This window comes from Phoca vitulina, unplaced genomic scaffold, assembly GCF_004348235.1.
Source record: "Phoca vitulina isolate PV1807 unplaced genomic scaffold, GSC_HSeal_1.0 scaffold16, whole genome shotgun sequence".
NCBI classification, from domain to species: Eukaryota; Metazoa; Chordata; class Mammalia; order Carnivora; family Phocidae; genus Phoca; species Phoca vitulina.
In genome coordinates, this window is record NW_022589719.1 from 10,703,590 (window position 1) to 10,728,134 (window position 24,545).

General features: G+C 35.8%; 1 protein-coding gene across 1 annotated transcript in view; it reads right to left on the reverse strand.

Annotated features, from left to right (window-relative positions):
• Window positions 1–24,545, reverse strand: part of DCDC1 (doublecortin domain containing 1) — a 465,966-nt gene that overhangs the window by 190,514 nt on the left and 250,907 nt on the right. The window contains exons 14-18 of the mRNA XM_032415097.1: window positions 24,168–24,293; window positions 22,097–22,202; window positions 14,825–14,959; window positions 10,807–10,925; window positions 4,047–4,107 (exon numbers count right to left, since the gene is read on the reverse strand). Of these exons, the coding sequence (XP_032270988.1) occupies window positions 4,047–4,107; window positions 10,807–10,925; window positions 14,825–14,959; window positions 22,097–22,202; window positions 24,168–24,293 (547 nt within the window). The remainder of the gene's footprint in view (window positions 1–4,046; window positions 4,108–10,806; window positions 10,926–14,824; window positions 14,960–22,096; window positions 22,203–24,167; window positions 24,294–24,545) is intronic.

A 24,545-nucleotide genomic window follows, 5' to 3' on the forward strand; every position in this document is an offset into this window, starting at 1 on the left:
TAATAAAAAAAGAACAGCAATTGTGTTTGGGAATGGAATATTATTATTTTTAGAATCAAAATCCTCTTAAAAATTATTGTGTTTGAAACACAAAAGTATGAATTATTTGCTAGCTACTGTTGGGAATGTACTATTGGGAATAATTAGGAAATTATAAATTGCAAGAAACGGAGGTAAAAAAGAGTAAAAGTGGATGTTTAGGACCTGAATTTGGGGAGAGAAAAGAAAATACACTTACACCTTGGTCCCGCTCTTCTGTGTCTGTTGGTGGGAAGGGCAATACTTATACAGGACAGAATTATGTTCTTGGGTCCTACGAGTCAGCTCTGTTTAGGTATATCTCAGAAGGAAGTCTTTGTGTGCAGGTACAGGCCAAAGAGCTAGAAGAATATTTTAGCCCAGTCTCAAAATTCTACTTTTTATGGGATGCCTGGGTGGCTCAGTCAGTTAAGCATCTGACTCTTGATTTTGGCTCAGATCATGATCTCAGGGTCATGAGATCGAGCCCCATGTCGAGCTCCACACTGAGTATAGAGCCTGCTTAAGATTCTCTCTCTCCTCTCTCTGCCCTTCCCCCTGCTCTCGCTCTCTCTGTCCCTCTCTCTCTCTAAAAAGAGAAATTCTACTTTTTATTTTTACCAAACGTATAAGTAGTCTTGGTCTTTCTGTGACTTCCTCTCCACTAACCTAGAGCTTCTGGCTCAGGAATGTAGTAGAGTCAGAAACAGGACAAGGGGAAAGCTAGGGTGAACCTCAGAATGAAGTTGTATAAAGGTTATTTTTTAAAATGTTTTGACATTTGATGCCTATGTCAAATTCCCAGCTTAGGAGCAGAGCTGAAAGTGTACAGTCCAGGCTGAGTTAGTGAGTGGGTTGGAATTTTAGCCAGTGTGCCAACAAATAACTACTCAAGGAAATGCTATTATGTTATTTTTTAAATTTAAATTGTATCAAAATCTCTAAATTTCTAACACGGTGCAGGTCATGAAATAACGGCCCAACAGTGTCATTCTAGAGCACTAGAGAAATAAAGCCATTATTTTTATCAGCCAGGGTCCAATCAGGAGATATAAACCACATAGTAATTTGAATAGGAAAAGTTTAGTATAAACAATTAGTAACAGAGGATTAGTGTCAGGAAATTGGCAAGTAAGCGTTAAAGAGAACACTGAAGAATATGTGAGTGCAGACGTGTGGAGCAGCCAGTACCGCGAGGCCTGAGAGCAAAGGCTCACCGAAGAGGCCTGACCCAAGGCTGAGGTCCAAACCACATCAGAAAGGGCACGGCCATAGCTCACTGCATGTTGAAGAAGTCCCTGAGGCAGATCACACACAGGCTTGACCATGAATCTGCCTTTGGAGAACCAGGAGAAGCTGTCCACAGGGAGGTGCCTAGCTGGTGACACTCCACTATAAAGCCACCCACGAGCAACATGCTCCAGGAAGCCATTCAGATGAGGGTGCCCCACTGGCAATACTCTGCCATGAAGCTGCCTGAGGCAGGTGCCCGGTGAAAAATTGAAGATCTGGAGCTGAGAGGGAATACATTGATAACTATCATGCTCTGTGTTAGAGGTTGAATTGTGTCCCCCCAGAAGTCCACTGAAGTCCTAACCCTTGGTACCTGGGAATGTGACCTTATTTGGAAATAAGTTCTCCGCAGATGTAATCAATTTAATATTAGGTCCCTAGGGTGGGCCCTAATCCAATATGACTGGTGTCCTTAGAAGAGAAAAATTTGGACACAGACACATGCATGGAGGAGAATGGCATATGAAGATTCAGGCACAGAGGGAGATGGCCATGTGAAGATGGAGGCAGAGATTGGAGTTATGCTGCCATGGTCGAGAATGTCTGGGATTGCCAGAAGATGGAAGGGGCAAGGAAGAATCTTCCCCAAGAGGATTCAGATGGCACACAGCACTGCTAGCACCTTGATTTCAGACTTCTGGCCTCCACAACTGGAAAGAATAAATTTCTGTTGTTTAAGCCACCCAGTTTATGGTACTTTGTTACAGCAGCCTGAAAAAATTAATACATATGTATGTCCAGTTTCATTCATCTGAGTAATTCAGCATTTCCAAAATCATAATGGTGGGATCCTGAAGCAAACACTAACAGATACCATGTGGGTTAATCTAATTTTTGCCTTTCTTAGTTATTGATGATTGATTAACATTCCATTTAGATTTGGAGTCATAGAACCGGAGGAAAATCTTGAGAACTCAAGGCCAGTATCCTCATTTTACTGAAGCAAATTTTTATGTACATATAATACACATACATAAGAGTACATAAATCATAAGTATACAATTCAATCCATTTTCACATAGTGAATACCTGTTTAATTAACCACCCAGGTCAGGAAAGGGAACATAACAACACAGCTGAAGCACTTCTCACAGCCCCTTTCAGTCACTAACTTCCTTCAACTATAGCCACTCTCCTGACTTCTAACACAACGGATTTGTTGTTTTTGCGTGGTATTAAAGTTTAAATAACTGTAATCATGAAGTGTATATTCTCCTACATCTGGTTTCTTTGTAAACCATTATATTTGTGATATTCATATACATTGTTATGGGTAATTATAGTTTGTTTATTGGCATTGCTATCCTCCAGAGTCAGAAAACTAAGGCCCATGATCCAAATCTAACTGACCACCTGTTTCTGTAAATAAAATTTTATTAAAATACAGCCATACCATTTATTTACATATTATCTATGGCTGCTTTCAAGCTACAAAGGCAGGGTTGAGAAATTGGGACATGAATTGCATGGCTCACAGAGTGCCGAATCTTTAGTACATGGTCCTTTACAGAAATTTTCCAACTCTGCTATATAGTATTCCATCGTGTATATAGATAGATAGATAGATAGATAGATAGATAGATAGATAGATAGATATCACAATTTATTTATCCATTTATTCTACTGCTAATAAGCATTTCTATAATCTCCATGCTGAGACTACTACAGTTAGTGCTGCTATTAACATTTTAGTAAATATCTTTACCTTAAGATAAGTAATTAATTCTCTTTAGCATTAAACTAGTAGGGGAATTGCTGGGTTGTATAGACATGTTCAACTTTAGTAGCTATTGCCAGTTTTCCAAAGTGCCAATCTCCTCATTTTAATGACTAAGAAAACTTATGTAGGTATCTTTTTGATATTTACTGCAGCATTACTCACAATAGCCAAGATATGGAAACGACCTAAGTGCCAACTGATGAATGGATAAAGAAGATGTGATATATACAATGGAATATTCATCAGCCATGATAGAGAAGGAAATCCCGCCATTTGCTATGACATGGATGGACCTTGAGGGCATTACGCTAAGTGAGATTAGTCAGACAAAAGACAAACACTGCATGATATCACTTATATGTGGAATCTAAAAGAGCTGAACTCATAGAAACAGAAAAAGGAATGGAGGTTACCAGAGGCTAGAGGATGAGGGAATAGAGATATTATTTACTGGTGTAAATTCACAACTATTAGATCAGTAAGTCCTAGAGATCTAATGCATAGCATAGTGATTATAGTCAACGATAATGTATTACATACTTGAAAGTTTTTAAGAGAGTTAAATCTTAATCTCCACAAAAAAAGACATGATAATTATGTGATGTGATAGAGGTGTTAGTGAATGCTATGATAATATCATATTGCAATATATAAAGTAACAAATCAACATGTTGTATGTCTTCAATTTATACAATGTTATATATTAATTATACTCAATAAAAATAATTAATTTAATTTAATTTAAAATTAATAGAAAAAAAAAAGGTGCCCTGAAATGTTAGGTCATATCATAATGATGAATTGGAAAGAATTATTTTTGGTCTTGGAAAACTTGTATTTTAAAGTCAAACAAAACCTCACAGGAAAGTATTGAGTTAAGTTAAATTCTAAACTTCTGGGCACAGGGAAATATTGTACAGAAAAAGTATTTCTTGCTCTCAACAATAAGAATATTTATAAGAATCTGGGAATGGAAAAATCTAGGAATAAAAGCTGTGGCTTACAAAGTCCTTACCTTAGAATAAATGCAGCTGTCCGTTCCAAACACCCACTTCTGAGAATTATCTCCTTTATGTCTGTAATGAAAATGTAATTTAGAGACTGACAACTTTTCACCACACTGAAACATTTTATAGGTTTCAAATGAAAGGATCATTTTCCATATCCCGGCAGGAGGAGGACTGCCCAGATTCTCCCAAGGATTCTACCATTCTACCATCATCGCTGCTACCTCAGCAACTGAAGCCTTCCTTCCCTAAGACAATCAATTTCCTTTGTACCCAAAGTGGTGGTGGTGGTAGTGGTGGTGGTGTGTGTATTACCCATGGCAACACTGGTTAGGAGTTTTAGAGAATAAATGGAATCAATAAAAATATTATAGAAATTTCTATCCCCCCAAAAGATCCTCTTTCTATGAGACAGAAAGAGGCTTAATTAAGCATAAGGATTAAGAGGATAGGATGGAAAAGGATACCATGGAAAATTAGGAGCCACAGGCACCTGTGTTTCTGAAATGACCAGAAAATTTTATTAAGGAATATCAGATTTTTTAAACAACCCTGAGTAAAAAAAAAGAAAAACTAGAATATGATGAACTTAATCATGCCTAAATTAACTAATCATGTATTCATTAATATTTAGAAACCTTACAAAGGTAGGACAAATGAATTAAATTAAGTGTAATGGGATGTTAAACAAGACTTTTCCTACTGCCTCTGAGTTTTGACAGAAACTTCAATGGTTGGGAATAAGAGGTGTCAGGTAATGCTCTATTCTAAAGCAAGGCGCTTTATGATCTGTGTAGAACATGTCAAGGCAGCAGTCCAAAACTGGCTGAGTGTGCATTAGCCTTTTACCCACATCCAATTTATATTAGAAAATGTGAAGAATTCTTGGGCATGTTGAGATAGATGCTTGATAATACTGTAGGTTTCCAAGCCCCTATCCTCAGAATTTTGATCCTGAAGGTCTGGACCCCCCCAAATCTATATTAACAGGTATTGCAAGTGATTCCAATCATAAGAACTCTAAGGAATTTGGATGTTTGTGGTCTATGGATCAGACTTTTAAAAACATTGAACTACAGTGATGAGAGCACTGGGAGAAGGAAAGACCACATACTTATTATGAAAGGAGAATTGATTTGGTGATTGAATAAATGGGGTGGGGATTAGAGACAGAAGGCAAGGATAAGTCCCAAATGTCAAATCTGGGTAAAGAAGAAAAGAACATGACACTATGAAAAGAAAGTGAAGTTAGAATGGAGAAGAGGAAACAGGGATGTGAGAAAACATGAATACTTAGGTGAACTTTTTTTATGAAACATCTTTCAAGGTCTAACTAATCCCTAAGCTAAGAATCTCGTTATCAGGCTTTAGACAAATATAATTGTTGTTCTATTTCAGCATTGGGTAGGATGGGGGAGGTATTAGGGGAATTAGTCCTTCTGGAGACCTTTTTATGTTGTAATTAATAAAAGAAAAGAGAAGCTTTAAAAATTTTTTTGACTTAGGGTCCTGAACTAAAATGTATTTTAATAATGATACTCATTATCCAAAACAACGACACATAGACTGAGAATTTGAAGGGAACTGAGATGAATAAAGTAAGATACAGAGAGATGAAGTGAGCTGGTCAAAAATCACAGAGCTAGATAATATTAAATAGATACTAGAACCCAGAGCATCTGAATTTCAGCTTGACATCTTCTCAATTAGATTGGAAAAGTACAACACAAATTACTTTGTGTTACTTGAAGATTAAAAATGGAATCAACAGTTTAGGCTCACTGATTAGAATTTGAGGCATAATCTTAGTGACTTAAAACACTTTGGTATGAACATACATTTTTTTATACAATTGTGTTCATATAATCACTAAGTATTCTCATACTATACAAATTCTCCTGAGGTACTAAAAAAACTCATGTTTCAACAACTAAATGAAGAAATAATAAAAACAACATTATTGCTGGTCTTTAAGGTTGTCAATCCCAAGCTTATAACTACACTCTTTTTAAAAATAATAATAGAGTGACTGCTGTAATGCTTTGATGGAAATGTGCTGGGTTTTGATAAAACTTAGATCATTTTAATGCAGAACAGCTATAACTCAGTACAACATTACTGCTTATAGGCAATTCCTCCTGTTGCATAAATTATTGTGAGCATATTTCTTCAAGATAAATAAAGTGGAAATGATAATTTTTCAAAGTGTAAGACATCTGCAATTGGTAATTAATATACTGATGCTAACTGTCAAAAGCTGTAAAATCCAGAATTTTGTCTTTTAATTGAATTATAGTGTTGACTTGAGGATGAATGTAATTATAAAAACATAAACTACATCAATTTCAGTTTTGATTTTCTGAATTTGTTGCATCTTTTCCCCAAATGATAATAAAACAGGAGAGATGTTCACCAGATTGTCAACAGTGTGAGGGCAGAGACCACATGTGTCCTAAGAGCTGATTCCAGGGCCCAGCATATGATAGGAGATTAAAGATATCTTTGCATAAATAGATATGTGAATAAAATGTCAAAATGTTATCACCGTAAAAATTAATAAGGCCATTATGAAAAATGTTTTGAATTTAACATACAGTGGTTTAGGGGATCTTCTTAGTGGGTAGCTAAAGAACATAAACTATATTTTGGTTAAGAAAATAAATACTTCTGAAAGAAATATAAATTTCCTAGCATTTCTCAAATTTTATCACAGCTCAAATTCTGTTCAAGAATTGCCTAGGAAATTTTGCAAACATGTAGTTTCAAATCATATTTAAGCCTTGTGAGCTTGCTAGTAATTTCCCTATCAGGAGTCTCTCTAAGTATATATCTATAAATGTTGCCTTTAAATTTTATTACCAAAGTTATAAAAAACAAGTCTCTCATGTGGCATCTACACTAAGCAGGATGAGAAGATATAATTCTAATATATAATAACTTCTTTAAAAAATAAAATTCCTACAAACACAAGTGCATCTGTTTATTTTTCAAGACATTTTATATGTAAAGAAATCAAACTTAGATCCAATATGTAATGATGCTCATATGGGACTGAATTAGAAAATACCACAAAAGTTCCTCTTTTTGGTAAACAAGTAGCAAGCTAAAAAGATTTTTTATAGATAAACAAAAACAAAATTTAAAAATAGCAATAACAATATCAATAATGAGAGAAGGAGAGGAAAATGAAGAAGCAGTATTCCATCCAAGAAACAAAGTTAAATATCATGACATGTGCTGGACTAAATTCTGGTCCTGGATCTGACATTAACTAGATCAGATATATGATCTTTCTAGAACATTTAGTCTCTAGTGGACTTGGAATTTTTTATAAAGATAATGATATTATCATTACCACAACCACCACCATCACCACTGTTACTACTTCTACTTGTAAAGAAGGGTTTAGAATAGATGCTCTTTAGAATCCTTCCTTCTCTGAAAGCATAGGACTTCCCAAGACTAGTCACATACTCTCCTTTTACATGTGAGGAGAGAACTATCTGCCCTGGGAAGTTTGCTCATTGAGTATGCATATGTATTTTACTATTTCTATTGGGAATCTATAAAATGTATGTATACACACACACACACATACACACACACACAGACACATACATTTTTCTTTGAAATATGCCATTTATCAGAGAGTAGAGGCAAGAAGGCAGCCCATAACCACAGTTCAGTTAGGGGAAATTTCATAGGTTAAAGCTCATTATTTCCCAGTTGACTATAAGGAGGACCACTGTCATCCTGCTTCACAGTTACAAATCTATTTTCCCAGACAGCTTCAGATAGCTCTGGCATCTTCCAATGCTGCACGGACCAAAAGTAGGATCCATAGAGAACAGAGGAAAGGGATTTCCCCTCCATGATTCTTAACACAGTAGGAGTAGAGATAAGAAATTTGATCCATCATTCCAACTGTGAAGTTACACATAGACAATTTTCTATTTGATGTTGATATTTCTAATAGTGTTATCTATATGTTTGAATATTACTTAAACTTCCAATGCATGGCAAACGGTCCTTTCTACAATGGTGCAGTCTGTCATTCCGCTTTATTCTAACTCTTAGCCTCCTAAACTTCAAGACTTGACCAAAGAGATGATTTTCAATCTCTCCGAATACCTGGTGATGGGCTGTCTGTTATCCTGTCTATCTGTCTTTTCGTCTCTGCACCTAGCACTACACAGCTACACTTGCTGGTTGTAGTTAGTGGTGTCCTTAGAGCAGTGTTTGTTTAACCTACTCTAGATTAATGTTGGCCGGTTATCACTATTTCCAGCAAGACCTAAGTGGGGAGAAAAAAAAGGAGATGCAAAACACCATAACTGAAAGATTAACACTGAAATAAGGAAGACAGTAAAGATTATCAGACAGGTAATAGAAATGAATGAAGAAGTCTAGAGCTAGAGAGGGCTATTATTGGGAACAGTGGAGAATATAGCAAACTGGAGGATATATGTTTATCTGAATCTGTTCCTGCCTCACTGGTAAAATGAGATGGTGAGAGTCCAGTACCGCCCATTCTTCTGATTTTTTGCAAGAAAAGATAGAAATATGTATTTTTTGTGTAAAATCTCCCTATATCTATAGGCTCACAACCAATTAAAAATATTATAATAATGTGCAGGCCAAACAAAATCCATGGGCCCCAAGTTTGTAGTCTCCATAATCTAATCTCTGTGTGTGGATGAATGGGGATGTGTGTGTGCTGCCCTGATTGTGAATTTAACACTAAAAGCCAAATCCTACATATCCACATTCTTTAAAAATGAAGCAAAATCAAGATTAATTGGTAGCCTTGTTAAAGGACTTTGATGCAACTGGTTTGTCTTTAAGATGCCCAAAATATCTTTTAGAAAGAAGCATCTTTCATCGTAAGGTTTATGATTTTTAGAATTTTCTATGATTTTCAGATCACTTGGTAATGACATCATTGGTTTGCCTTTCATCCACTCATAGCCAGATGCACATCACAGAAAAAAATATTAAATACACAAATATGTACAAGCACTTGCTCTATTGAATAAGAATAAGATGAGTGACACCAAATGAGACATAACCAAACTAATGAGGCATGATATGTTTACAATATTCTCTGTAAGTTGTCAGGTTGCTACTTTAAGTGCTAGTTCTATTATTTTTTGTATTTAAAAGACTATGTCTTGATTCATAGCTTTTGTTAAGATTATATTATACTACTTAGGAGAAAAGGAAAAAATTTTGTCTCTAGAAGTTGCATGAGGATATTTATGTTATTTATAATAAAATATGGTTGCACTTATTAAAAAAATAAGACAAACAGGCACTTAAGAAACTCTTAGAAAAGATAAATATACTTGAAAAGTACCAGAGATGAGGTAAACTCTAAAAATCTTGGTCCCTACTGCTTTCTAAAAAACAAAATGTAGCTTCACAGTTAGTGAGAACTCCTAGTTTTCCAAATTTTCTACTATTTGCTTCCACCTTGCAATAGATTTTATTTCTCAGATAAAAATCAAGTTGCATTAATATAAAGGCAAATAATCTTAATTTGCATAAGGATCCTCCCTTTCCCCCTCACCCACCCATCGTACCTCTCTCCTCTCCCTCTCTCTTCTTCCCATCTTTCCTGAATTTAAACAAAATCTTTCTTGTAAATGGAGATATTTTCAAGTTAAACTTACTACAGTTTTTTTTTTTTTAAATTATCATCTCTTTTCTAGCCCAAGCTCTGTTCTCTCTAGGCAGCAAGGACATCAAGTTATTGGTTTCAGTCCCACTCGGTTCCATGACAATCCTGGCCAGAGTAGGAAGCAAACCTCAGTGGGCTAAGGCCAGATCAGCACTAATTTCAGGATCCAGTAAGTCCAGGGACAGCCCTGGGCATGAAGAGTGTGTTCATCAAGCTATGTCTAACCTTTCCAGACACTTGCCATTTTGACCATCTAGACTACTGGTTAGCTCTTCCACTGAGAGTGCCCTTCCCCCACCACTTCCCTCCAAAGTAAGCACTCAGTCATTCCTTACCCGTTGTGATTTTTTTGTTTGTTCCCCTAGTTTGTCTTTTTGTACTTTTTAAAAACAGCTTTTTGGAGAAACAACTGACATACAATACTGTAAAATATTGCACAACTGACAGGCACATATTTAAAGTGTAAAATTTGACAAGTTTTGAAACATGTATATACCTGTTAAAACATCACAACAATCAAGATAGTGAACATACCCATATCCATCTCTCCCCAAAAAAGTTTCCTTGTGTCTCTTTGTAATCTTGCTCTCCTATCCCCCCCATCCTCCTATCTCCAGGCAAACACTAGTCTGCTTTCTAGATTAGTTACCAAGTAGGCAAAAACAAATAGGAAGGAGACTTTTGATGCCCTACACTTCAGCAATTTTTTGTCTCCTTAGTTTTTCTTTCCCAGTTCAGCATTTCATATTCAGAAGATTTAGAAAAGGTTAAGAATACACACAGAATATTAAATAATTAAATTAACAATCAAAATGCATATAAAGAAATGAGTTCCAATAATTATAGAGTAAAGCAGCAGCTTGTCTACAACATAGGTACATGTTGAATGCCAACATTTCACTTTTAAAAATACCTAAGAAATACTACCAAACTGACCTACATTTTCAAGCTTATTTGAGATTAGAAAATTAATATTGATATTATGAACACAAATTTAAACACCTAATGAATATTCCATCTAAGCTGACTGCTCAGAAATCTTGAAATTAACATTTATTATTTTGAGCTAAATAGCTCATAAGCATTACCTTTTCTGTAGGATTAATTTATATCCTTCTAGTGATGTTCCCTCAGCAGCCTTGACTCTGATTGGATGACCAATAGCTAGGCAGCCCTGTGTTATCGCCCGGCTCAGGATCATTCCAGTCTTCCAATGAATAGAGAGGGGGGAGAAAGGTCTAAATAAGTTAAAAGAACCAGAAAATTCAACAATGTGTCACAAATAGTGAGGTCATTATGCCTGGATAACCCCAGATATTAACAGTTGCTGAAAGTGAAACACTACCCACAACTTAGCAGTCAGCGAGCCCTGCTCAGAATCAGTGATCTTCTGTCCGACAAGGGTGGCATTTTACAGTTCAGCGCAAAATAAAACAGACCTTGATATCTTCATTTGTCCTTTTTTTCTGTGCATATTTCACAGTGCAGTGATTTGGGGTCCATCATGTGTCACTTGTTATAGTTATAACTACAGAGCTTACTTGAAATATGTATGCACAGGAAAAAAAAAGTGCAGTGGACTGAAACAATTGAAACAAATCCTTAACCTTCATACCAATTTAAAGTTTTACTCTGGGTCTAAATACCATGGGTTAAACATTTTAAGGTGGTCTGTGAACTGCTTTTGTTTTAAATGTTAGGATACTCTGATAAGGAAATTGATTGAGAATATTGTGTAAATGGCCAATTAACAATTTTCTTACTTAGGGAATCAACAACATATTTTAAATAAGTGACAACCACTGAAGAGTTTATTTACACACACTCAAGATTTATGGCATGCAAAATTGCCTATCCTAACAGGTAAAAATATTTATTTTGAAAAAAGGGAGAGAGCATTCAATCTAAAAAGATTTTCAAAATTGTCTTCTTTTTAATGGGAGAAGATATTTGCAAATGACATATCAGATAAAGGGCTAGTATCCAAAATCTATAAAGAACTTGTCAAACTCAACACCCAAAGAACAAATGATCCAATCAAGAAATGGGCAGAAGACATGAACAGACATTTTTCTAAAGAAGACATCCAAATGGCCAACAGACACATGAAAAAGTGCTCAACATCGCTCGGCATCAGGGAAATCCAAATCAAAACCTCAGTGAGATACTACCTCACACCAGCCAGAATGAATAAATTAACAAGTCAGGAAATGACAGAGGTTGGCGAGGATGCAGAGAAAAGGGGAACCCTCCTACACTGTTGGTGGGAATGCAAGCTGGTGAAGCCACTCTGGAAAACAGTATGGAGGTTCCTCAAAAAGTTGAAAATAGAGCTACCATATGATCCAGCAATTGCACTACTAGGTATTTACCCCAAAGATACAAATGTAGGGATCCGAAGGGGTACGTGTACCCCAATGTTTATAGCAGCAATGTCCACAATAGCCATACTATGGAAAGAGCCAAGATGTCCATCAACAGATGAACGGATAAAGAAGATGCGGTGTATATATATACAATGGAATATTATGCAGCCATCAAAAAACGAAATCTTGCCATTTGCAACGTGGATGGAACTAGAGGATATTATGCTAAGCGAAATAAGTCAATCAGAGAAAGACAAGTATCATATGATCTCACTGATATGAGGAATTCTTAATCTCAGGAAACAAACTGAGGGTTGTTGGAGTGGTGGGGGGTAGGAGGGATGGGGTGGCTGGATGATGGACATTGGGGAGGGTATGTGCTATGGTGAGCACTGCAAATTGTGTAAGACTGTTGAATGACAGACCTGTACCTCTGAAACAAATAATACATTATATGTTAAAAAAAGAAGAAGAAGAAGAAGAAGATAGTAGAAAGGGAAAAATGAAGGGGGGAAAATTGGAGGGGGAGACGAACCATGAGAGACTATGGACTCTGAGAAACAAACTGAGAGTTTTGTGGGGGGGGATGGGTTAGCCCAGTGATGTGTATTAAGGAGGGCATGTATTGAATGGAGCACTGGGTGTTATATACAAACAATGAATCATGGAACACTACATCAAAAACTAATGATGCAATGTCTGATGACTAACATAACATAATAAAATAAAATTTTAAAAAATTGTCTTCTTTTTAGCATGTAACTTTTATTCCTCATGCTTTCGCTGTGTGCTAAAGAAATATACGATAACTTAGGAAAAGTATTTTTTTTTAAATTTTGGTTCTAATAAGTACTGGATGGAATCCTCATTTGAACATGCTTGTCTATATAGGAAGAAAATTGCTTGGGGCGAGGATAAAAGAACATTTATTAAGGACTTTCTGTATACCAGATACTACGCTTGAACTTCACACATGCTTTCTTATTAGTCACCACAGCAACTGTGCAAGATAGGTATGACTAACTTCATTTTAGAGAGGAGGAAACACTGGTTTAGTGCAGCTAAGTAAATTTCTCAAGGTCACACAAGGCATTCTAATTCCCATGCATCTAACTCCAAAACCCATCTTCTTTTCAGTAAGCATTTCAGTTATTTTTTTTTTTAAAGATTTTATTTATTTATTTGACAGAGAGAGAGAGAGCTAGAGAGGGAACACAAGCAGGGGGAGTGGCAGAGGGAGAAGCAGACTCCCCGCTGAGCAGGGAGCCCGATGCGGGGCTCGATCCCAGGACCCCGGGACCATGACCTGAGCCGAAGGCAGACGCTCAACGACTGAGCCACCCAGGCGCCCCAGCATTTCAGTTATTTTTGAGGAAATCTTAGACAAGTACAGGTTTTTTCCTATCATGAAATTCTAGAAACAGATACCATAGAACTACAGAATATGAGATTTAGAAAAGAACTTTCCATATCAACTGGTCCAACAAGACTAAAGCCCAGATACGGAGTGTGACTTACCTGAGGTTACACAAGCATTCAGTGGCAATGCTAACACTAAACATTTCGATTATGCTCAGACATTGGCCAAATAGAGAGCAACATTTTATATTACAGTGAAAAGGTGTAAGTTTCGAAGTCAGATAGACCAAGAATCTTTCCTCTGCTACGTACCAGCCTCAGTTTTTTTCAGCTGTATAATGTATAAGATTAAATGAGATAATAAATATGTAGAAGATGCCTAACATATAGCAGATGTTTAACAAAATGGCGAATATTGTTATTAAGTCTGAAACAAAATATGACTTAAAAAGCGTTTGTAGTTCATAGAGTCTCCAAGTTGGAAGTAGATTGAAGAAATATCTAAACTCATTCTGCCTTAATATATGAAATGAATATTTCTTGGTGCCTTTGTATCTTAATTACTCTATATGTTTGTTTTTAGCTCTCAGAGAATCAAAAAATAACAGTTAAGGACAATCCCAAATTTCATTTGAGAAAATAGTTGCAACACCCCCACCCCAACAAAGTAGCAGCAAACTTGCCTGAGTGACTCTGCACCCACAGAAGTGCTAAGAAGAGGCAAAAATAATCTATAGTGAGGGGGCAAAGAAAGACAAAAGAAGGATAGATACAAGCTACACCATCTCTTTCCAGACATAAATAAATTTGGTGGCAATTACAAAACAAATTTCAATAGTAAAAGGGAAGGGGAGGGCAATTACGTGTTCTCAATTTAAATCAGATCCACTAGTATAGTAGTAAAGTTAAAAAATTAAATAGTGTCAATACATGGGTATAAAATGTGTTAGTCATTGTTCACATTTTATACTCAGGGATTTCTCTTAAAACTGTCCTCACGAAGACCGGACACTGTCATATGGTGCTCACCCACCAGGCTCAATGAGGCTCAGCGATGAAGACTAAGGAGTGGAAGCAAATGACATTCAGACAAATTTCATGAAAATGGTGAGTGTGTGGACTGTTTGGAAGTTCTGTGCTGAGTTTAAATACTGAGTATTAACTAACTGGCACATGTGAAAGTGAATTGAATGCTCCCATGGGGATCTACAGAAGCCCTCTGCACTAGACAAACCCGGAGCAGAGAAGAGCATGCCTGACAGCCAACACTCGCTCATGCCTCCATTTGCAGGCTTGTGCGCATGAGGACACCAGGAGCTGGCGCCGCACCATGAGCAGGGAGCATGGGCAGTCCTCCGGGACAGCGGACACTGCTGCGTACCTTCGTGATCAGCCACACACTGGCCGCAGGCCACAGGATCGACGGCGCTGTCTGACTTCCACTGCTCACTTCCCCTCTTGAGGAGCTCCGCTTTCTGATGGAAACAGAGGCATGAAGGACAATATTGGGATCCACCTATACCATGAGAAGAAGTATGCATTTTTAAACTTACAGTCTGAAAACCCACCCTCTTCAACACACTTACCCAAAACAGGTTATCCTAGAACATTATATTTCTGATTGAAAAGGTTTCTTTTGAAGTAGTAGTCCTCAGTCCCATTTAATTCAATTCAATTAATATTTGTTGAGCATCAGCTCTGATACGCAAGGTCCTAGACTGTGTGGTATGGGATATTATAAAATATTTTTCCTGCCTGGGATGCTTGGGTGGCTCCGTCGGTTAAGCGTCTGCCTTCGGCTCGGGTCATGATCCCGGGGTCCTGGGAGGGAGTCCCACATCAGGTTGTCTGCTCAGCGGGGAGTCTGCTTCTCCCTCTCCCTCTCCCTCTATGCTTTCTCCCCGCCTCTCAAATAAATAAATAAATAATATCTTAAAAAATATTTTTTTTTCCTGCCCTAGAGAAACTTGCAACAGAAGAGGCAATAACACACACACACACACACACACACACACACACACGTGGGCAGACACCATGGATTGTAGAATAGGGACATCAAAGGAGAGCAGTTAAGAGTCCCCACAATCTTCTAAGAATAAAGGGATATTAGTTGAGAATTTAGTGATAGTTGTGGGAATGGACAGGGGGGGACTAACTGGTAAGACACAGTATCTGTGCCTCCCATATTTGTTATCAGACTGCACACATACACCAAAGATATTGTACACCTTCTAGCATTTCTCACTTAGCTGTGATTGTAAAAATAATAGGTATTCACATCACCTGTAGAAATTCTACTTCATATTTAATAAACTATTCCACTAACTTATATGATCACTTTTCCTGAGTAAATTTTTAAGTATCAATATTTACTTACATAGGATTATGGGAATATGTCAGTTTATACTTTAAACCCAATAAATGACATTGATTCATAACAATTTAAATTATTTTTTAATACTAAAAAGTATATTCTAAATCTGTGCTAATACTAGATATTTGCTGAGTAGCCACTGATTCTTAAAAATACAAAAATTAAATGATAATTTAAAAGGCAATATTTACAAATGTGATCAGGCAATAACAAAAGGGCGTCACTAGTATATTCGGTAATTATTCTACAATGGAAGATAGTTTCTTCTCTTGAGAAGTAACTATCTTATGACTCCTGTATGTGAAAATAAAATTTCAAAAACAGAGCAACCGCACGACGGAAACAAATTTGACTTACAGTTTTTTGTGTATTCCCCAGTTAGCCAGAACTGGCTGGATTCTGGAGGGGAATCCCCCCCAGTTTCTGAACAATGATAAACTATATTCTACTAATCCACCCGCCACAGGACTCAGCATTTAAAGTAGCACTCTTACTCAACCTCCTAACTGCAAGTTGCCATCACACTCAAAACTCTCCTCTGTAACAGGGAAGAAGATTGTTTTGACTGGAATTAGTCAGACAGAAGAACCACACTGACAACTGCTTCTTTGTACAGCACCTGCTGCCAGGGCCTAAATTCTTGTTATCTCCACAACATGGTTTAATCTTTTAACAGTTGGCTTATTGGTGAAGAGCGAAGGGGTCCTTTGTGTCTGTCTTGGGTTGGCACCCAGTATTAACACCATGCTGTTCTTTGAGAGATATTTTGCTGGACAGTTCCCAAGTGACTCTACATAGACCAGACTCAGCCAGGCCCACTAACTCAGCTTCATTGCCTGTCATTAAAAGAAAAAATCTTGCCAAATCTGGGGTTCTGATACACTTAAAATTGACAATGGCCATTAAATTTCAATTCATGACTTCACCTTCTTTTCCCTTTTTAGTTTAATCAGATAGTTTAGCTTTAGACCAAACATTTATGAAGGTGGGTAAGATAAAAACTGAAAATTACAATTCATAAAAGAAAAGTTCTTTGACAACCTGCAGCATGGTCTGCCATGCATGCGTGTATGCACACACAGGTATGTGTATGATAGCATTTATGCTGAGACTATCCTCTAAATACATACCATCACATATATCATTAGGTCATTAGGAAAAAGGAAACCTCTTTTATTCTTTTGAATATATATATATATATATATATATATATATATATATATATATATAAAGGAGATAGAAGATAGATAGATAGATAGATATAGATAGATAGATAGATAGATAGATAGATAGATAGATAGATAGATATGTATCCCTTTAAATGACAGTTATGATTTTGGTTGTCTGAATAAACTGTATTAATACAGAAGCTGCCAGTGATCAAAAAATGATGCATGCATACTCTGGGCCTCTTAACACTTCTTGTTTAATTTTCTTTTTCCAAATCACTAATGAAAGCCGTCGCTATTCCTGTGCAAATTCAAAATAATGAGAGAACAACTATGGTCTTTACTTACAGATCTGAGGAATAAAACACAAGACAATGAAATTTTTCTTGAAAGGAGAAGCTCACAGATCACACCCTTTATTCTAAACAAATCATTTACTTTATTTACTACATAGAAATTTTATAAGATTTTTCACTTCTGATAGTGAATTTAAGGTCAAGTTAAGAAATTTGATACACAAATTAAAATCACAACTATAAGGTGCACCTGGGTGGTTCAGATGGTTAATGGTCTGCTTTCAGCTCAGGTCATGATCTCCAGGTCCTCGGGTCAAGCCCCATGTACAGCTCCCTGCTCAGCAGGTAGTCTGCTTCTCCCTCTGACTCTCTCCCCTGCTCGTTCTCTCTCACTCACTCTCTCTCTCTCTCTAATGACTAAGAAAATCTTTAAAAAAATAAAATTGCAACTATAATAAATATTATAAAATCTCTTTCCTCGTGTCCCTAATGTTCATTCTTATTGTTTTCATTCCCTAAATCTATAGCTAATCAATACACCCACCTCAAAGACCAAGAACTGGAAAAGTCTAAAGGCAGACAATACCAGTGAGTACATAATTATGCAACCAAACAAGGCAAAACAACTAAGACGTAAATATGCAGTCCTCAAATAGCTTCCAACTATTGGTCTAAAAATAAGGAAGGGACTCAGGATTTTATTTAAAGTTCTGTATCCTATTCTAGTGGTAATTGGTTCAAAATTAAAATCAAAACTTTATATTTTCCCTAGCATAAATTATTTGTAGAAAACATTATTTTTCAATGACTTGCCCTCCAAAGAAATAGGACAGTAAAAAATTGTTCATTTTTTTCCAGCCTCCTTTGTGATATATAGAATAATTTATTCTGTGAGTATCCACGACTGCTGACTTTACAAGTTGTAAGTTTATAACTCTAAACAAGTATGCCATAATTCTAAAGTCATTATTTGGTATTGTTCTCACCGTTTCTATACCAAAAGTTGTCACTAATATCCTGCTAAAGTCTGATTATACCAAAAGGCTAGGATCAAAATGTTTCCTTTCCATTTTGGCAGAATGTATTACCTGCTAAACACTGGAGTCCATTTTTCTGCTATTTTTTTCCCATAACCAGGCATTACTCAGACTATTCTTCTCATGAAATGTTTTTTTCTTTTATATTAACTACCATGAAGTTTAAATCTCATCCAGTGCATGGAAATATTTAATTTTATTGCCCTTAAACTGAAGCAATCTAAAAATGTTGCCAATTTAAGTAACAAGAAAAGATGTTACTAAAGATTGAAAGATGTATTTTCCAAATTGTCATTTTGTAGTAGATTCCAAATCTTTTTTTGAAATGGATAAAAGAGCCAACAGGTTGTAATTGTCAGGGTTATATCTATCTCCCACACTACTAATAGGGATTATATGTTCCAAATTTTTCTCTGTAGGAAAGGTTTTACTTGTCAATAAGAGATTTAAAAGAACAGTCAGGGGTTGGGCACTGATATCTCTATCTCAAGCCAATTTTAAAACGTATGCATCAAGAATATCGGCTTTTGCCTCCCTCTCTCTACCCCTGTTGTAATCCTCTTAGTGTCTTCTTTACCACAATGAGCATCAAGATTCTATAATAAAAGGCCCTATAGATATCTATCACCTCTGCTAGAATCTCTCTTGAAAAGTGCTCCATTTCAGGTTATTAAATTACTATTTCCAATGCACTGATCACCTCTCTGTATATAATTGGAGATGCTTTTCTGAAAGGATTGTAAAGGTTTCATAGCTAAGGGATAGCCATTTTTCTTTGAAAGCTTCTTTTTACTAGCCAGCTTATCAAATCATTGCTTTCTTATACTACTATTTTTGTTGGACTGAAATTTTGTTCAAAACCATTTTTTTCTAAAAATATAATAGTGTACAAACTTTATTTAAGTTGAGAGCTTTCTCATTTTCACTGAATCATTAAAACCAGTTAATAATGGTGAAATAACTGGATTGTTATTCTCTTATTTTTCAACCTTAGAAAATATAGTTATCTTTTAAAGTCCTACATTGGCATAAAATCAAAAAAGAAGCCTCCTTTGAATTCTTTTTCTCTGATAACTCTTTGATATCCTTTTTTTTTTTTTTCAGTTTTGAGCTGGTTTCTATTGAATGAGTTAATTAACTAGTGAATTCAATTCTATCTAGCTAACTCTGAACATGTAGATATTACAGCAATGACAAGGATGATCAGGATGCCCTCTGGCCCTGAGCAATGTCTAATCCAGCAGGAAGGATAAAAAAAAAGGACTCCTGAGTTGTCTTCCTAGCACAAACATCAAATTAGATCCTGCCCTCTGCTTGAATATTTCCAATGGCTCCTTGTTTTCTACAGAACAACATCCAGAATCCCTAACATTGAATTAAGATCCTTTATGATCTGATCCCAATATTCTCAGTGGAATCTACCATTTTCCCTTTTCTTCCCCAATGTGACCTGAAATGTGTTCACTTGGAACACTGGTTGACTTTGAATCATGCAAAAAATGTTTAAGAGAAACATCAAGTTCAATGTCATAAGGGACATAGAATGGATGCAATGAAGATATGAGTCCAGAAACATCATATCCAGTTTGGGGATGAAGGTTGGTAAAGGATGCTTTCATGAAACAGGCACAGATCAGATAAAGCTAGAATGATGGGCAGAATTTCAGTGAGCATTTAATGAATGCTAGCCATATGCCAGATAGTGTTAGAATATGGCATAAAGGTGACGAAGAACGCTGGTGGGTGGTAACAAAGACAAAGAGGTTGAATTCCAGGCAAAGGGATCCACATGGGCATAATAACAGAAATCATGAAGTACTGTCAGAAAACAACAAATGAACAATCAGGCTTGGCTAACACATGAAGAACATATTAGAGAATACTGAGCCTTGAAAGATAGATTGTAGCCAAATTTTAAAAAATCATTCATCAAGAATGTATTGTGCACCTGCCCTACATTCAAGATCTGTGCTGGAATTCAAAAATACAAAGATGAGTAAGACATAATGTCTGTGTCCAAAGAATTCTCAATTTAATGGAAGAGAAAGACCCAAAAACAAATGACTATACCAAAACACAAACTCTAAGAACATTTTTAAAGGATGAAAAGGAGGTTCAATAATATAAGGTTCATTCTTTCTGGAGGGTCTGAGACGGCTCCATGGAAGGAGAAGTTGAATAAAGCCTTAAAAGGCAAGGAATGGTAATGGTGGGGGGTATATCCTAGGCCAAGAACAACACACACCATGGTACAAGTGTATCAGGTGAAGAACATGTTATGCGGCAGTTTTTTAGCTCTAACTGTAGTGTAGGGTACAAAGAAGATCAAGAAAAGAAGACTGGAAAGGAAAGTTGAGAGTAGGGGCATATTACAGGAGAACGATGGAGATCAATGAAGGCCTGATGAAGATTTGGAATTTCAGTAGGTAACAGACAAGCTTACAAGTTTTTTTGGAACAGGAAACAATGTCACAGCAAAAGCCTAAAAAGGAATGCCAACAGGATCAGAATTATGGGAAATAAATCTTAATGTGAGATGAATATAAAATATAAATATAAACATTAATTCTTAGTGTACCATTCAACTTGCATTTATTTTCTAAATTTGCTCAGAATATGACAGGGTTAGAAATACAGCTGACCCTGGAATAACACAGGTTGGAACTGCACAGGTCCACTTACATGTGGCTTTTCTTTGATACAGTGCAATGCTATAAATGTATTTTCTCTTTCTTATAATTTTCTCAATAACATTTTCTTTTCTCTAGCTTACTTTATTGCGATAACACAGTACATAATACATACAATATACAAAATAGGTGTTAATCAACTGTTTATGTTATTGGTGAGGTTTCTGGTTAACAGTAGGCTAATTAGCAGTTAAATTTGGGGGCAGTGAAAAGTTATACGTGGGAAAAAACTGTATGTGGATTTCCAACTGTGAGATATCAGTACCCCTAACTCCCTTGTTCGTGGGTCAACTATAATTTTTTACTTTATTCTATTTTTATAATTATGTTATTTAGATCCACATGTGCCTTAAAATAACTAACATTTTCAGTATACATTTTGACATAATAAACTGAGCAGGCATGGAGAAATTAAAAAAGAGCAGGTTGGGACAATGTGTCTTTTGCATTGTGTCTTGGAAATAAAGGGCCCAGATCATTTAACAGGAAGTCCTACTTTCTTTGGGCATCTCCATCTTTGTGGGTGCCTTTCGGTTTTGATTTCATGAGTTTAAACACTAAAGCTTAGGCCGCTGAAATAGACAACAACCCTGCCACTAAGGAAAAAAAAATTATTCTTTCTTTGGAGACATGTTTAAAATTCTTCACTGGCATGATAAATTTCTAAGTGTAAATTAATAAACAAACTTTCTGGATTGGGTTGTAATGAGTTGGGTTTTCTAAAGAACTCCTATTCCTTAAATACATTGACCCATAGAGCAAATAGATCAAATGCTTGTTTAACAGCTATCTTAAAGACTTTTTAAAACAACTCCAACTTATTAATACAGTAGATATAAAGAAAATATGCTAAGCAATAGCACTTAAATAACAGAATTCAAGTGAAAATTTTTCTAGTAGGAATACTATATATTGGTTCTGTTTTAAAGTGCTTAATTAACAGGAAGTAAAGAATAATACTTGTCCCAACATTTGTAAAATAACTTGTACTTTTCAAAAACCTTCAAAAAATCCACTCAGTCACCATGTATTGAATGACTGTCCAATATATAAAATATCTTCATTAAGTACAAGAAATAATTCTGACCTTGTTCTGTAGGAAATGGTTCTCCAAGTCCACCTTTTCAAATTGATCAGGTATCTGTTGACTGGTACCATTGAAATTAATTGGAAATCTCTCACAAACTTCCCAACTAAGAAAAGTAAAATATTTCATTATTTTTGTCAAAATAAAATAAAATGCATTTCATTATAACTCTCTTTAATCCACTAGTATAATAATTTATGTATCTCAACATTGACATGTTAAGATATATCATATGGCATGTTATTCAACAAAAACTAGTTCTGGGACTACTGGTAATAGTATTTTTTTCAATACCCTGAGAGATATAAATTAGAGTATGATTATTAAGATTTCAAATAATGCACACTAGAGTATAGAAAGAATTTCAAATGGAATCCAAAAATTATATAAATTATCTTCAAGTAAGTTTGTTTTCAGTAAGGGTAGTTTCATATTGTTATGCTTAGTGACCTAGATCTAACTTAAAACCACTCAATAAAACAGTCTTCATTGCACCCAGGAAAGGGAAATTAAGAAGGAATACATGAATTAAAAATTAAACTCCTAGCTAAAACTTGAAGGGAAAGGGTCTGGGCAAATTTAGCAGTTGGGGAAAGATTGTGGCACATGAAATGAATCTTCTTATAAATGGATATGCCTATTAAAAAAAAAAAGTGCTGAGGGGGGGCCTGGGTGGTGCAGCCAGTTAAACTTCTGCCTCTGGCTCAGGTCATGATCTCCCCATGATCTCTGGGATCAAACCTGGTGTTGGACTCCCTGCTCAGCGGAGTGTCTGCTTCTCCCTCTCCCTTTGCCCCTCTCCTCCCCGTTCATGTGTGCTCTCTCTCAAATAAATAAAATCTTAAAAAAAAAAAAAAGAATGCTAAGTTATTTTCTATCTATAAAGAACAAGACAAAACATTCAAATCTTGCCCGTATAGTAAAGGCAGTCATTGGGGGATAGAGTTGTTTAAACAACCAAGGAAGACCAAAGAATTCATCTTTGTAGACATGTTTAGCAATGTCTAGCTAGACTGAGTGACCTCATCAGACACCACTTCGGGTTCTCTGGATTTTCCCTCTACATCTAGCCTTTTCACCTGTATATTAAGGAAAGCTATAATTTGTTAAATTACAAAATATTAAAGATAGATGGGACCTTATAGATAGTTCACCTATCACCAACATACTATCAGAAATACAATAGCCACTAAGTCACATATACCTATTTAAATTAAAATTAACGTAATTTAAACAAAATTAAAAATTCAGTTCCTCAGTCACATTAGTCATATTTTAAGTTCTCTATAGTCAAAACATATGCTTCCATCATCACAGAAAGTTCTATTAGAGAGTGCTAAATAGTGGTTAAGCCCTCAGTTCTTAAGAAAGGCAATCTGGGTTAGAACCCTGGCTCTGTCATGTATTAGTTGTGTGACTGGGCAAATTATTCTGCCCCTCTGTGCCTCAGTTCTGGCTCTATAAAATGGAGTAATAATAAGATAATGTAATGATGGCATTAAGGTCATTGTTTTGAGGATTAAATAAATCCTTACCCAATTCATTTAGAACTGTGGTCAACACTTAGTAAATACTGGGTTTTATTATTTACAGATAAGAAGCAGACACCCATCTGCTCTTGGGCAATCATGAGCAGCAGAGATGGGTTTAGATGCTCAAATCTTCTGACTCTTGTTCTTCCCACCACTCCACCAATTCTCTAGCACATTGCTTTTGTTTTCAATTTATCATCATCAAAGGAGATGCTTACATATGAACATTCATACGAAAAACATATTATTTAATATTTTAATGATTCCACTCAAAACTCTTAATTTAGAAACATCCACTAAAAACAGTTTTTACATTTCAAATAAAATTGTTACATCTGCAAAGCAGAAACTAGAGTCTGCTCATTGCTTAATGTGTTTTTTTTTTAATTCAAGAAAAGTTACTGGTAAGTCTTTTAGACACTAGCTCATTATATCATGAAATAAGTCAATAAAATAAATAATTGCTTTAGAACATCTTTTAGTGTTACAATCTGAATTGGGTAATTCAGATTACTTTAACCGAGCACATGTTAATTTACTTGTCACATCCAGGTAGCAGAACAGCATTAGGATCCAAGAAGGTTTTATGTGCAACTGTAATGCCATCTCTGCCAAATGCAGTCACCTGGTCAAAGGTGAGACTCAAAACAGGGGTAAGTGGAGATCTGAAAAATGGAAAAAACATCAAAGCTATATGCAAAATCATACAAGCACTGAAACTTGAGCACAAATAAACAATAAAACCTGTAATATCAGTGAGTAACAAAGTCCAGCAATAAGTGAATTTCTTATTATATAGCACTATTGTTGATATCTTGTACTGACACCTGAAATGCAGATTTTAGTTTATTTGGCTGATTTATAATATGTCAAGGATAGTTGTAACACATGTAAATTTTTAAAATAATTTCAATAAT